Source organism: Triticum dicoccoides, chromosome 2B, assembly GCF_002162155.2.
Source record: "Triticum dicoccoides isolate Atlit2015 ecotype Zavitan chromosome 2B, WEW_v2.0, whole genome shotgun sequence".
Taxonomy (NCBI): Eukaryota; Viridiplantae; Streptophyta; class Magnoliopsida; order Poales; family Poaceae; genus Triticum; species Triticum dicoccoides.
Window position 1 is genome coordinate 814,861,048 of NC_041383.1, and position 16,690 is coordinate 814,877,737.

At 43.5% G+C, this 16,690-nt stretch overlaps 1 protein-coding gene across 1 annotated transcript; it reads left to right on the plus strand.

Annotated features, from left to right (window-relative positions):
- Nucleotides 1-11,220: 11,220 nt before the first annotated feature.
- Nucleotides 11,221-12,677, plus strand: LOC119366545 (peroxidase 12-like). The gene is made up of 2 exons (XM_037632300.1): nt 11,221-11,519; nt 11,645-12,677. The coding sequence occupies exons 1-2, from the start codon at nt 11,289-11,291 to the stop codon at nt 12,455-12,457; spliced, it is 1,044 nt and encodes a 347-aa protein (XP_037488197.1). The 5' UTR covers nt 11,221-11,288; the 3' UTR covers nt 12,458-12,677.
- The last annotated feature ends 4,013 nt before the right edge of the window (nt 12,678-16,690 follow it).

The following is a 16,690-nucleotide window of genomic DNA, read 5'->3' on the forward strand; positions in this document are numbered from 1 at the left end:
GACGGCGGCGATTCGTCCCGAAAGCTTCCTTATGATTTTTTTTCAGGGCAAAAGACACCATATAGCAGAAGATGGGCATTAGGGGTCTGCCAGGTGGCCCACGAGGCAGGGGCGCGCCCTCCGCCCTCATGGCTGCTGGGTGGCCCACCTCTGGTGCTTTCTTCAACCAATATATTTAATATATTCCAAAACTGACTTTTGTGGGGTTTCAGGACTTTTGGAGTTGTGTAGAATAGGTCCCTAATATTTGCTCCTTTTGCAGCCCAGAATTCCAACTGCTGGCATTCTCCCTCTCCGTGTATACTTTATAAAATAAGAGAGTAAAAGCATAAGTATTGTGACATAATGTGTAGTAACAGCCCATAATGCAATAAATATCAATATAAAATCATGATGCAAAATGGACGTATCAACTCCCCCAAGCTTAGACCTCGCTTGTCCTCAAGCGAAAGCCGATATCGAAAAATATGTCCACGTGTTTAGAGATATAGGTGTCAATAAAATAAAATACGGACATGAGGGCATCATGAACATTCTTAGAACAGCAACATATATTTTGTGATATAATTTCTTATGCTAAAGTAACAATCTGTTCACAATGTAAAGTATGAATCAGAAACTTCATTGAAAACTACCAAACTATAATCTCAGTCATTGAAGCAATTGCAATTTATCATAACATCTGAAAGAGTCAATATAAGAGCTTTTCAGCAAGTCCACATACTCAACTATCATTTAGTCTTTCACAATTGCTGACACTCACGCGATACTTATGGGTATGAAGTTTCAATCGGACACAGAGAAAGATAGGGACTTATAATTAATTTCGCCTCCCAACCTTTTACCTCAAGGGTAATGTCAACAATAATAATTTATGAAAACCTACATCCAATTGGATATGTATATCAGGATCTTTCCAACACATAGTGCTTGCCAAAGGATAAAGTGTAAAAAGGAAAGGTGAAGATCACCATGACTCTTGTATAAGGGTAGAAGGTAAAAATAAAAGATAGGCCCTTCGCAGAGGGAAGAAGAGGTTGTCATGCGCTTTTATGGTTAGATGCACAAAATCTTAATGCAAAATAACATCACTTTATATTGCCACTTGTGATAGGGACCTTTATTATGCAGTCCATCGCTTTTATTTATTCCATATCACAAGCTCGTATAAAGCTTATTTTCTTCACACTAACAAGTCCTACATATTTAGAGAGAAATTTTTATTGCTTGCACCGATGACAACTTACTTGAAGGATCTTACTCAATCCATAGGTAGGTACGGTGGACTCTCATGGCAAAGCTGGGTTTAGGGATGTTTGGAAGCACAAGTAGTATCTCCACTTGGTGCAAAGAATTTGGCTAGCATGAGGGGGAAAGGCAAGCTCAACATGTTGGATGATCCATGACAATATAATTTATTTCGGATCTAAGAAAACATAACCCGTTACGTTGTCTTCCTTGTCCAACATCAACCTTTTAGCATGTCATATTTTAATGAGTGCTCACAATCATAAAAGATGTCCAAGATAGTATATTTATATGTGAAAATATCTCTTTCTTTATTACTTCCTATTAATTGCAACGATGACAAAAACTATGTTTGTCAACTCTCAACAACTTTTATTCATCATAATATTTATACGTGAAGTCATTACTCTCCATAAATATCAATATGATCTTTTTATTTCTTTTTGTTCTTTATTTTATTCCCTCAAGATCATAGCAAGATAGCAAAGCCCTCAACTCAAAACTAATCTTTATTATATATAGCTCACGGACTCGATTACATAGATAGGGATCGAAACAAAACTCAAAGCTAGATCATACTAAACTTTATTCTACTAGATAAAGATATAACCAAAAGGGTCGAACTAAGAAAAACCGTAAAGATAGAAGTGTGATGGTGATGCAATATCGGGGCACCTCCACCAAGCTTGGCAGTTGCCAAGGGGAGTGCCCATACCCATGTATTTATGTCTCTTTCTTCGGAGGCGGTGATATGTTATTCTTCGCAATGATGCCCTTAGGATATGATCCGATTCCTCTAGCGTATTGCCTTGCTGCTTAAGATCCATTGTTTCCCTATGAAGTTTACCTGTGACGGCTAAAGCTCCTTTCACCCATGGATGTTGCATAGCTGCGGGAGAACAAGTAACACTCTTTTTCATATTATAAGAAAGAAATCTAGCATTGGGAGGGATGACCGAGTTTGGGATTGCTGAGCTCTGAAGTTCCTCCATCTTGAATCTGGCTTGGAGACGAGAGGTAACTTCTTGGTCTTCCTCCATGGAATCTATCCTTCTCAAGTCGTCCTCCATCTCTGCCTCCGTTGATGGCCCAAAGTGGTCATCATCGCTGTTTGCTCTTGGCCCCGTTGTCGGATGAGATACCCGACTCTTCCCCACTGACTCTTGAGAAGACATCTTGCTCTAAATCTGCTGCAGAAACAGCTCAAAACAAAAATAGAGGGTTTCGTCGTGGTACGGTGGTCAAAACCTTCGGGAGATTATATAATGATTTTTTACCGACCAAAAGAAGTATCGTGCAAGAAAACGGAGTCCGGAGTGCACACGAGGTGTCCACGAAGCTGGGGGCGCGCCCAGGGGGTAGGGCGCGCCTTCCACCCTCGTGGATGCCTCATGTCTCCTTCAGACTATTTATTTTCCTAATTTTTTAAATATTCCAAAACGGAGAAAAAATGCTATTTGAGCAGTTTTGGAGTCGGTTTACTTACCGTACCACATACCTATTCCTTTTCGGAGTCTGAAACATTCTGCAAAGTGTTCCTTATGTACTCCTCCGGGGTTACAGTGTCAATAACATTGGTTTCAACATTTATGGGATTACATGCGATATAATGTTTGATTCTTTGACTTTTCACCACCTTCGGATTTGTGCCTTCGGCGTTGTTGATTTTGATGGCACTAGAACGATAGACCTCCTCGATAACGTAAGGACCTTCCCATTTAGAGAGAAGTTTTCCTACAAAAAATCTTAAATGAGAGTTGTATAGCAAAACATAATCACCTACATTAAACTCACGCATTTGTATTCTTTTGTCATGCCATCTTTAACTTTTTCTTTAAACAATTTGGCATTCTCATAGGCCTGGGTTCTCCATTCATCAAGTGAGCTAATGTGAAATAGCCTCTTCTCACCGGCAAGTTTGAAATCATAATTGAGCTCTTTAATGGCCCAATATGCCTTATGTTCTAGTTCGAGAGGTAAGTGGCATGCTTTTCCATAAACCATTTTACACGGAGACATACCCATAGGATTTTTATATGCACTTCTATAGGCCCATAATGCATCATCAAGTTTCTTGGACGAATCCTGTCTAGATCTATTAACAGTCTTTTGCAAAATCAATTTAATCTCTCTATTACTCAATTCTACTTGACCACTAGACTGTGGGTGGTACGGAGATGCAATTCTATGATTAACATCATACTTAGCAAGCATTTTACGAAAAGCACCATGAATAAAATGTGAACCACCATCAGTCATAAGTATCTAGGGACTCCAAACCTCGGAAAAATAACTTATGTAAGCATCTTAATAGAAGTGTTGTGATCAGCACTACTAGTTGGAATAGCTTATACCACTTAGTAACGTAATCAACAACAACTAAAATATCTGTATACCCATTAGAGGAAGGAAAAGTTCCAATATAATCAAATCCCCAAGCATCAAATGGTTCAATAACAACTGAATAGTTCATAGGCATTTCTTGACGTCTACTAATATTACCAATTCTTTGACATTCATCACAAGACAAGATAAACTTATGGGCATCTTTGAAAAGAGTAGGCCAATAAAAACTGGATTGCAATACCTTATGTGCAGTTCTATCTCTAGCGTGGTGTCCTTCGTAAGCCTCGGAGTGACACTTGCATAGGATCTGTTCCTGTTCATGCTCAGGTACACAACGTCTAATAACACCATCTAGTACTTCTTTATAAAGGTGTGGGTCATCCCAAAAGTGATGTCTTAAATCATAGAAAAACCTTTTATTTTGCTGGTATGTGAAGCTAGGTGGTATAAATTTAGCAACAATGTAATTGGCATAATCAGCATACCATGGAGCAGTACAAGAAGCATTTATGACAGCTAATTGTTCATCAGGAAAGCTATCATCAATAGGTAGTGGGTCATCAAGAACATTTTCTAACCTAGACAAGTTGTCGGCAACGGGGTTCTCAGCTCCCTTTCTATCAATAATATGCAAATCAAATTCTCTTAGCAAGAGAACGCATCTAATAAGTCTAGGTTTAGCATCTTTCTTTTCCATAAGATATTTAATAACAGCATGATAAGTGTGAATAGTTACTTTGGAATCAACAATATAAGGTCTTATCAGAAGCGAACACAACTGCTCAAAATTCTTTTTCAGTAGTAGCATAATTTCTCTGGGCACTGTCTAGAGTTTTACTAGCATATTGGATAACATTTAATTTCTTATCAACTCTTTGTCATAGAATAGCACCTACAGCATAATCACCAGCATCACACATGATTTCAAAGGGTAAATTCCAATCAGGTGGCTGAACAATAGGTGCAGAAATCAAGGCTTTCTTAAGTATTGCAAATGCTTCTACACAATCATCATCAAAAACAAAAGGAACATCTTTTTGCAAGAGATTAGTGAGAGGCCTAGAAATTTTAGAGAAGTCTTTAATAAACCTCCTATAGAAACCATCATGACCAAGGAAACTTCTTATACCTTTGATATCTTTAGGACACGACATTTTTCAATAGCATCTACTTTGGCTTTATCAACTTCAATACCTCTTTTAGAAATTTTATGCCCCAAGACAATACCTTCATTAACCATAAAGTGGCACTTCTCCCAATTAAAGACAAGATTAGTTTCTTTGCATCTCTACAAAACTCGACCAAGGTTGCTTAAGTAATCATCAAAACAAGTTCCGTAAATGAAGAAATCATCCATGAAAACCTCAACAATCCTTTCACAAAAGTCAGAGAATATAGCAATCATACATCTTTGAAAGGTAGAAGGTGCATTGCATAAACCAAAAGGCATACGTCTATAAGAAAAAGTACCGAAAGGGCAAGTAAAAGTGGTCTTTTCCTGATCCTCTTTTGACACAGGTATCTGAGAGAAACCAGAATAACCATCTAGAAAGCAAAAATGTGTATGTTTGGATAGTATTTCTAGCATTTGATCAATAAAAGGTAAAGGGTAATGATCTTTTCAAGTTGCTTTATTTAATTTGCGGAAATCAATTACCATTCTATATCCTATAACAATTCTTTGTGGGATCAATTCATTCTTATCATTAGGAACAACAGTAATACATCCCTTCTTAGGGACACAATGAACGGGACTTACCCATTGACTATCAGCAATAAGATAAATTATACCTACCTCTAGAAGATTTAGTATATCATTACCACTTCTTTCATCTTAGGATTTAACCATCTTTGGTGATCAACAACTGGTTTAGCAACCTTTTCCAATTTTATTTTGTGTTGGCATAGAATGGGACTAATGCCCTTAAGATCATCAAGAGTATATCCAATAGCGGCACGATGCTTCTTCAGAGTTTTCAATAATTTCTCTTCTTCATGCTCTGAAAGGTTAGCACTAATAATAACAGGATATATCTTCTTTTCATCGAGATAAACATATTTAAGAGTATCAAGTAATTGTTTAAGCTCAAACATGGGATCACCCTTGGGTGGAGGAGGATCTCCAAGGATTTCAACCGACAAGTTGTGTTTCAAAATATGGCCCTGTTTAAAGAATACTTCATCTATTTCTCTTCTTTCATTCATAAACATATCATTTTCATGGTTTAGCAAATATAGTTCTAAAGGATCATTAGGAGGCACGACAATAGAAGCAAGACCAATAATTTCATCTTTACTAGGCAATTCATTATCATGGGGTTGTCTACGAAATTTAGCAAAATTAAAATCATGAGACATATCCCCTAAACCAACAGTGGCAGTATCCTTTTCGCAATCTATCCTAGAATTAACAGTATTCAAGAAGGGTCTACCAAATATAATGGGACGAAAGTCATCTTGTGGGGATGCAAGAACAAGAAAATTAGCAGGATATTTAATTTTCCCACACAAGACTTCAACATCTCTAACAATCCCAATTGGTAAAATAGTATCTCTATTGGCGAGCTTAATAGTAACATCAATATCTTCTATTTTAGCAGGTGCAATATCATGCATAATTTCTTTATAAAAAGTATAAGGTATTGCACTCACACTCGCACCCATATCACATAAGCCATGATAACAATGATCTCCTATTTTAATAGAAACAACATGCCTGCCAACTACAGGTCTATGTTTATTTTTAGTATCGGGTCTAGCAATTCTAGCAGCTTCATCATAGAAATAAATAACCTGCCCATCAATATTATCGACCAAGAGATCTTTAACCATAGCAATACTAGGTTCAACTTTAATTTGCTCAGGGAGTACTCTTATGAACCACAGTTGAAGCTTTAGCATGATCCTTTATTCTAACAGGGAAAGGTGGTTTCACAATATAAGCAGTAGGAACAATATATAGGATCAACATTATAAGTAATAGTCTTTTCTTCAAATTTAATAGGTTCTACTACGTTTACTTAAATGGGAGGATGATATTTAAACCACTTATCCTTAGGGAGATCAACATGAGTAGCAAATGATTCGCAGAAAGAAGCTACTATCTCAGAGTCAAGTCCATATTTAGTGCTAAATTCATGAAAAGCATCGGTATCCATAAAAGATTTAACACAATTGAACTCCTTACCTTCGTCGAGTTCCAATCTTCAGAGTTGTGTTTATTTTTTTTCCAATAAATCCCATCTGAATTCAATAGTCTTCATCATAAAAGAACCAGTACAAGAAGTATCGAGCATGGAGCGATTGTTGAGAGAAATTCGAGCATAAAAAATTTGAATAATAATTTCTCTTGAAAGCTCATGATTGGGGCACGAATATAACATTGACTTAAGCCTCCCCCAAGCTTGAGCGATACTTTCTCCTTCAGGAGGCCAAAAATTATATATATAATTATGATCACGATTTACCAGATGCATAGGATAAAACTTCTGATGAAATTCCAATTTCAATCGGATGTACTTCCATTATCCAATATCATCACATAGCCTAAACCATGTCAATGCCTTTCCCTTCAAAGATAAGGGAAGACCTTCTTCTTGAAAATATCATCGGGCATACCTGCAAGCTTAAATAATCCACAAACTTCATCCACATAGATTAGGTGCATATCGGGATGTAATGTTCCATCTCCTGTATAGGGATTAGCTAGCAGTTTCTCTATCATACCCGAAGGAATTTCAAAGTAAATATTTTCAGTAGGTTCAGTAGGTTGAGGAGGAACTCTTTGCTCTTCTGGTCGGGGTGAAGGTACCCCTAACAAGCCCCTCAAAGGATTATTTTCCATAGTAACAAGTGACAGTAAATTTCAACACACTATATAAATGTTTCCTTACCAAATTCCACCTACCAAATGCGCTTCACTCCCCTGCAGCGGTGCCACAAAAGAGTCTTGATGACCCACAAGTGTAGGGGATCTATCGTAGTCCTTTCGATAAGTAAGAGTGTCAAACCCATTGAGGAGAAGAAGGAAATGACAAGCGGTTTTCAGTAAGGTATTCTCTGCAAGCACAGAAATTATCGGTAACAGATAGTTTTGTGATAAGGTAATTCATAACTGGTAACAAGTAACAAGAGTAAAAAAGGTGCAGAAAGGTGGCCCAATCCTTTTTATAGCAAAGGGCAAGCCTGGACAAACTCTTATATAAAGCAAAGCGCTCCCGAGGACACATGGGAATTATCGTCAAGCTAGTTTTCATCATGCTCATATGATTCGCGTTCATTACTTTGATAATTTGATATGTGGGTGAACCGGTGCTTGGGTACTGCCCTTCCTTGGACAAGCATCCCACTTATGATTAATCCCTCTCGCAAGCATCTGCAACTACGAAAGAAGAATTAAGGTAAAACTAACCATAGCATGAAACATATTGATCCAAATCAGCCCCTTACGAAGCAACCCATAAACTAGGGTTTAAACTTCTGTCACTCTAGCAACCCATCATCTACTTATTACTTCCCAATGCCTTCCCCTAGGCCCAAACAATGGTGAAGTGTCATGTAGTCGACGTTCACATAACACCACTAGAGGAAAGACAACATACATCTCATAAAAATATCGAACGAATACTAAATTGAAATGATTACTTATAACAAGACTTCTCCCATGTCGTCAGGAACAAACGTAACTACTCACAAATCATATTCATGTTCATAATCAGAGGGGTATTAATATGCATAAAGCATCGGAACATATGATCTTCCACCGAATAAACTAACTAGCATCAACTACAAGGAGTAATCAACACTACTAGCAACCCACAGGTACCAATCTGAGGTTTTGAGACAAAGATCGGATTCAAGAGATGAACTAGGGTTTGAGAGGAGATGGTGCTGGTGAAGATGTTGATGGAGATTGACCCCCTCTCAATGAGAGGATCGATGTTGATGATGATGGCGACGTTTTTCCCCTCCCGAAGGGATGTTTCCCCCGTAGAATAGCTCCTCCGGAGCCCTAGATTGGTTCCACCCAGGTTCCGCCTCGAGACAGCGGCGCTTCGTCCCGAAAGCTTCCTTATGATTTTTTTCTATGGCAAAAGACACCATATAACAGAAGATGGGCATCGGGGGCCTGCCAAGTGGCCCACAAGGCAGGGGGCGCACCCAGGGGGTAGGACGCGGCCTCCACCCTCGTGGCTGCTGGGTGGCCTTCCTCTGGTGCTTTCTTCGCCCAATATTTTTAATATATTCCAAAACTGACTTTCATGGAGTTTCAGGACTTTTGGAGTTGTGCAGAATAGGACTTCCTCTGGTCCTTTTTCAGCCCAAAATTCCAGCTGCCGGCATTCTCCCTCTTCGTGTAAACCTTATAAAATAATAGAGAAAAGGCATAAGTATTGTGACATAATGTGTAGTAACAGCCCATAATGCAATAAATATAGATATAAAAGCATGATGCAAAATGAACGTATCACCCACCACCCTCTGCTCCCTTACCGCCGCCGGAACAGTCACCGGGCAAAGTCCGCGCGGATCGGCGGTGGCGGGGCCCTTTTTCCTCCTCACGTATGAAGGTGGCGACGCGGCTGGTCGGCGAGGCGGCGTACGGAGGCGCGGGTGCGCGTAGGCGTGGGCGCGCAGGGCGTGGATCTGGCGTACGGCGCACGATCCGATAGTGGGCTGCGAAGGTGGATCTCCTCTGCTCTGGTGCTGGGCTATTGAGCTGCGTGGGCGGCAAGGTGAGGCTGGTGGTAATGCACTGAGCTGCGGGCTAGGCACGCGTGGGACGTGGGCGCGCTGCACCGGGCGAGCCCAAGCTAGATCTAGAGAGTGCCTCCCGCTGGGCGGACTCATGGTCAGCGCCGTGGCGAAGGAGAGGGGTCAGGCGGGAGGGAGCTTTTCGGCGGCGCATGGGCTCTTCATGCGCGTCGCCTGCCGTTGGCTCGATTGGCTCCAGAGGGCGGTGTGCGGCAGATCTGGCCCCCGCGTCCTGTTCTGCGAGGTGGCTACGATGACCGTCGGGCGCAAGGGGCTGTTGGTTATCCGGCACGGACCAGCGGCAGTGATGGTAACTTGGGCCCCAGTGTCCAGATCTGGTGGTTGCGGCAGACATTGGGCGCGTGGGGCCGGTGGCTGTCGGGCGTGTGTCTGCGGTGGTAGCCTGGCTCGGGTTGGTAGTTGGAGGTACAACGCGGGGTGAAGACCTTGCTGCCAGTCTTTGGTCCGGGGCAGGCGACGACAACGCCTACGGGCACCGCTTTCTTCTTGAAGGCGTCGCTGAGGCATTCCTGCTCGCTCCACCACGCAAGGTTGCTCGAAGGAAACCCTTGATCCCTGGGATTGGACGATGAAGGCGATGTGTGTCGCGCCTCTTGGGGCATCGTTTCAGGAGCTCCTTACCGGCCAGGGGGACCAGAGATAGATGGAGGATGTTGTTCGTGCTGCTTGGTCGTGTCCGGCAATGAGGGAGGTTTGGCTTCTGTGGCAACGATGAAGGTGGTGAGCAATGTCGGAGACGTGGCTTCGGTCATGGTAGTCGACTCTTCTCCGGCGTGTCCGTGAGATTACCTCAGCTGCTTGTTCCTGTGAAGTCAAAGCTGCGGTGCGGGGCACCGGTAGCGTACGATGACGAGCGACATGTGGTCCGTTCGGCGATCTCCTGTGACGCCAACCTTGCTTTGTTCTCTGTAGTTTCTTCGTCGGTGTCGAAGCTGCGTTGTCTTGCTATGGGCGGATGGCGTTCCGTCTTGTAAGTGTAGTGTTGTTCTGCAGCCAATAGGGCTGCCTTTTCCTTTTCCCTTTGATCTTCGGATCCTCCTCATGTTGTTTTTTCTGCTGCTTTCTACTAAATCTAATTGAAGCCAGCAATTTGCTAGATCTTTCAAAAACATGTACGTGTCTCGATTCAAATTTCAAAATGATTCGGTATCCTCCATCCTTGGAGGGAAGAACAAGTTTTCATTTTATTCATCTCACTACTTTACCGAAGGATATATGGGCGCGCGACGATCGAAGAGCCATGACCTTTTGGGTAAGAACGCACGCGTTCACGTGCATGACTGGCCCGGAGTAACAGTATACTACTAATATAGTAATGGCACGGTACAGTGTGCACCACGTTCCTGGTCCTGCAAGGGTGCAAGTAGCACGTAGCTTTGCATGCGTCCTCCGAGGGATAAGACGCCACCTTTGTCGATCCCCAACAAACCACACCTCTAAAGCTTAGCTAATGACTCAGCTTGGATCCAGCTTGGATCGATGCCGGAGCCATGATCCGTAAATCATGCCGCTGCCAAGTTAACAAGTCCCTACTCGCTACTACTCCATGCATTGAATCCATCGAGCGATGTACCTTTTGCCTTACACATATAGCATAGCATGCGTCTCGTTGGCATATGCAGCGCTGTCAGGCGCAAATGCATATAGAAACCGAGAAAGTGACACGGGCTGAGGCACCAATCGCGCGCCACCTTGGTCCATGCGACCTGCACATGCACCTTGTCGTTCCACTTTGGTAACGAAGCTCCCTCTCTCTTCAACTAGTCCATCCTGTGGATCACACACACACACACATCGAGCTAGGTAGGAGGTAGCTGGCCGTTCGGCTTATAAATAACGAGGGCTAGCGGGTATCTTGTGCAAGCCACACGACCTTCATATATACGAAGGTGCAACAGCCACAGTGCTAGCAGCTAGCAATGGCGTCTAGAGCAGCAGCGGCCGCCGTGGTCGTCCTGGCCTTGGTGTGTGCCGCGCAGCCGTCCCTCTCGGCGGCCACTGCCGCCGGGGGTCTGTCCCCTGACTTCCACGCGACGACGTGCCCGTCCCTGCAGCAAATCGTGGCGTTCCACGTGGGGGAGGCCTTCAAGAACGACTCCGGCGTGGCGCCGGCCCTCATCCGCATCCTCTTCCACGACTGCTTCCCGCAGGTATATATTTACTTCGTGTGAAATTAGTTGCCGCTCAAACAGATATGTTTAATACTGACTTATACGGGTGGTGGAAGTGTATATCAAAATGCATGACATATTTTACCCTAATAATAATGTTACAGGGCTGCGACGCGTCGGTGCTCATCGAGGGCCCCGGCACCGAGCAGGACGAGATCCCCAACAAGACGCTCCGCAGAGTGGCGCTGGACCTCATCGACCGCATCCGTATGCGCGTGCACAGCGCCTGTAGCCGCACGGTCTCGTGCGCCGACATCACCGTGCTCGCCACCCGCGAGTCGCTCGTCCTGGCCGGCGGGCCCCGCTTCGACGTCGCCCTCGGCCGGCGCGACTCCTTCTTCCCGGCGTCCAAGGACCAGGTCGGCCTGCTGCCGGCGCCCTTCCACCCGGTGGACACCCTCATCAAGTCCTTCGGCGACCGCGGCCTGAACGTGGCGGACCTGGTGTCCCTCTCCGGCGCGCACACCTTCGGGGTCGCCCACTGCGGGGCCTTCAGGGACCGGTTCAAGCCGGTGTTCGACACGAGCCCAGCCATCGACCCCAAGTTCGCCACGGAGCTGCGGAACAAGTGCGCCAAGGACATCCCCGAAGGCACCCTGAAGCAGAACCTCGACGTGCGCACGCCGAACATCTTCGACAACAAGTACTACTTCGACCTGATCGCGAGACAGGGCCTGTTCAAGTCGGACCAGGGCCTCTTCGACCACCCCACCACCAAGCGCATGTCCATTCGCTTCTCACTCAACCAGGACGCCTTCTTCGAGCAGTTCGCCAAGTCCATGGCCAAGATGGTCAACATGGACCTGCTCACGGGCGACAAGGGCGAGATCCGGGCCAGATGCGCCGTCCGCGGCACTCCCCCACGCATCGAGGCCGCCGCCGCCGGCAACGACGAGGGGATCGCCGCCGACATGTAAGAGTTGTTCCATGTAATTTAGAGTTCGTGAGTGAACTATGTGACACACGCACGGTGGTCAAGTACGTAGATGTGTTTGTGTGAGTGTGATGTGCTATCTAGTCAATAAGATGAGTGGTCAATCCGTATGCTTCCTAGCATAGGATCGATCGAGGTAGGTTCTTTTTGGACACCGGTTTAAGATCTTCAGCAACATCGTAGTCTCTTTTAGATTTCCAACATCACTAAGCTGCAAGGTCAGAAATTTTGCCATGTCACTGCCAGAACACTGTATGCTATTGCTACCATGTCACTGGCAGTGTTCTGTGTTCACTGTGCGATGGTCAACATATATCATAAGCCAAATAATGGAACGAAAACTTTTGCCATTTAAAGTATAAGCACAACATAGAGAAAATATCAGCCGACTACGGTGGAGAGGAAGTACATTATCATAGGCTACTTAACAACCAGTAGTCGAAATCCATGGCCGGTTGCTTAATTTTAGAGCCTTCAAATTCATGTCAAGCCACACTGTACAGCTAAGACTAGTCACAATGGGTAGTAATTTAGACTACTAACATGCATATGTTACTAATTTATGTTACTACCTCTATAGTGGGGAGTAATATATGTGTGGTGTCATGCAACACTTTATTTATTAGGTTGTAGACTCATCTTGTCTTGGTGTGTATGATGTTACAGTAACTAGCTATGTTACTACATGTCCCTCTTTTCTCATTAATTACTCGCCACATCATCTGTTTTGCCTAGAGATGTGTGATGTTACCATGTATGTTACTCCCACTCTGGGTAGTCTAAAACGGTTTTTTATTGAGCAGTGCTTTGGTACACATACACCCCTAGGAAACTTTGAAACGGGCATTCTTGTGCATCCACATGAATCATTAGATTAATTAACAGAAAAGCTAGCTCGGTGACTTTCGCTGGGAAAGGGGTGGCAAATGAACCCCTTTCGCTAGCAATCTTAGTTTTGAGACCAGAACAAACAGTGGCAGATTTGAACGAAGAATTTCCTTCTCTGACAGAAACTGCCATATCGCTCTGAAAAAAGTGCCACCCATCACAACTAAAAATGCAAGCAAAATCGTTCGCAAAATGCCACGCCCCTCCTTGCAAACATCTCCTGTTAAGGGGTTCTTAATTATCCTCAAATTTGTTTGGTAATTAATTAGTTATGCCGGCACCAGCCCGCACACACGCGAGACGTGACCTATTCCTGGCCTTGGCGGTGCTCCACCGGCACTCTAATCATTCCACCGATCACTTTCCTCTTCCTTATTACTACGGGTGAGTACCTTCCTGAGCCATCTCATGGTACATCAAATGGCCTATCTACACGAAGAGCCGCAGGAGATTTATGCATCAAGAAGAATGCGGCAGGCGTCTTAAGAATTTACTAGGAAAGAGACCGGCTAGGAAACAAGAAATGATTCTGTTGCGATGGGGCTTGCAGGGCGGAGTTCTTGGAGACAACACCTATTGTATGACTGGGTGATTCATCCTACCTTGACATCGCAAACATGTTTACATGTTACCCATAGGCCTCCACACAACTGCTCTCCAGTACCAATGGTCCTATATTGCCTTAAAACACCATTTTGATTTTTTTTACGGGATTTTCTCGTTGCCATCTGTGAGGCGGAACAAAACGGATCACTTTTCATCTTCGGTAGGTTGATCTGTTGGAACTCTATCCCTCTGGGTGGAAGAATTTGAAGCCATTGTCATCACCGACACTTTGGTAGTCATTGAGATCATCATCTCCATCACCATTTACATCAGCACTATCTCCATCATCACCTTCATCTCCCTCTACTTTTTAGTCTATGAACTATTACCTTGGATTTATTGTTGAGATTACTCTCTGGTGTTGATTACTGCTTATAGTTGATGCTTAGAGGTTCAATTGATGAAAGATTCTTATGTTCAAATTGTTTATTATATCAATACCCCCATTGATCATGATTCATGTGATGTCTTGTGAGTAGTCCATTACATTCTTGAGGAATGGGCGAAACCTTGTTGCTAGTAATCATGTGAAATTGAATAAAGTTCAACGTTTGATATTTTGTTTTGGTGCGATTCTTTAGTGGTGATGAGCGAATGTCGACCGCGTATCACTTCACCTTGATGGGCGTAGAGGAGAGCATTCCATGGTTAGTTTTTCTATGATGGATGGTTGGTGTGACAGAAATTTTCATACCCTAAGTTCATGAACTATTGCAGAAGGGCTTGAACTTGTAACCCTTGAATTTAATGTTGTAGTTAGACGTTATCTTAATTACTCTTGTATAGTTACGGATACTTGCGTTAAGAGTTAAATCTTAAGTATGTATCTTGTTCATGTAAGAATAGTTCATTACCATTGGTTCCACCACACAACAATTGTCAAAGCTATGAAAGTTAAACTCAATGGAACTTCATGAAAACAACTTGCTGAAATTCTCGTGTGTCCTTGAGAGCGATCTGACCCTTATAAGTGTCAGCTTGTCCTTAGCACAATTAAGAATTGAGCCATTTGTTGCACCATTGATCTTTTGTTATGTATGTTCTTGCAATTGTTCTTATGATCAAATAGACCATCAAACACTCTTTGCAGCTTTTAAAGTGACTCATTGTTGATTTATATTGACCAATTGTCCAAATCCTTCTGATTCTCATTGGGTTCTATACTCTTACTTATTGAAAAGAGCTACAGTAGATCCCCTACACTCGCGGGTTCTAGCACCAGCGTGGAAGAGGGGGAAGGGCCCGCCATCTTCTTCTTCTTCTTCCTTGGCCTTCTCCCTGGAAGGAGGGATGTATCCCCCTATGGTTTTTGGTGGCCATAGTGGAGAGGAAGAGAGCTTCCCTCAAGATTGGGTCTCAGTTTCGAGGGGGTCTTTTTCTAGATGCAGAAATCTAACTTGCTTGCCATTTTAGGATTTTCTTGGAGATCCGTAACTACGAAAAACTCAAAAAAAATGACGGATCCAAAAAAATGCGTGCAAGCTTGATAACTCACAAGTGTAGGGGATCGCAACAGCTTTCGAGGGTAAAGTATTCAACCCAAATTTATTGATTCGACACAAGGGGAGACAAAGAATATTCTTGAGTATTAGAAGTTGAGTTGTCAATTCAACCACACCTGGATAACTTAGTATCTGCAGCAAAGTATTTAGTAGCAAAGTAATATGGTAATAAAGGTAACGGTATCAAAAGTAATGTTTTTGGGTTTTGTAGTGATTGTAACAGTAGCAACGGAAAAGTAAATAAGCGAAGCATGATACGTCTCCAACGTATCTACTTTTCCAAACACTTTTGCTCTTGTTTTGGACTCTAACTTGCATGATTTGAACGAAACTAACCCGGACTGACGCTGTTTTCAGCAGAACTACCATGATGTTGTTTTATGTGTAGAAAAGAAAAGTTCTCAGAATATCCTGAAAATCCACGGAGGCACTTTTTGGAATTAATAAGAATTGCTGGGCAAAAGAAATACACCATGGGGCCCAGGGCCTGTCCACGAGACGGGGGGCGCCCCCCCTGTAGGGCGCGCCCCCTATCTCGTGGGCCCCCTGGACCTCCACCGACCTCAACTCCAACTCCATATATTCTGTCTCGGGGAGAAAAAAATCAGAGAGAAAGTTTCATCGCGTTTTACGACACGGAGCCGCCGCCAAGCCCTAATCTCTCTCGGGAGGGCTGATCTAGAGTCCGTTCAGGGCTCCGGAGAGGGGGATTCATCGTCGTCATCATCATTAACCATCCTCCATCACCAATTTCATGATGCTCACCGCCGTGCATGAGTAATTCCATCGTAGGCTTGCTGGACGGTGATGGGTTGGATGAGATTTACCATGTAATCAAGTTAGTTTTGTTAGGGTTTGATCCCTAGTATCCACTATGTTCTGAGATTGATGTTGCTATGACTTTGCTATGCTTAATGCTTGTCACTAGGGCCTGAGTGCCATGATTTCAGATCTGAACCTATTATGTTTTCATGAATATATGTGTGTTCTTGATCCTATCTTGCAAGTCTATAGTCACCTATTATGTGTTATGATCCGACAACCCCGAAGTGACAATAATCGGGATACTTCTCGGTGATGACCGTAGTTTGAGGAGTTCATGTATTCACTATGTGCTAATGCTTTGTTCCGGTTCTCTATTAAAAGGAGGCCTTAATATCCCTTAGTTTCCACTAGGACCCCGCTGCCACGGGAGGGTAGGGCAAAAGATGTCACGCAAG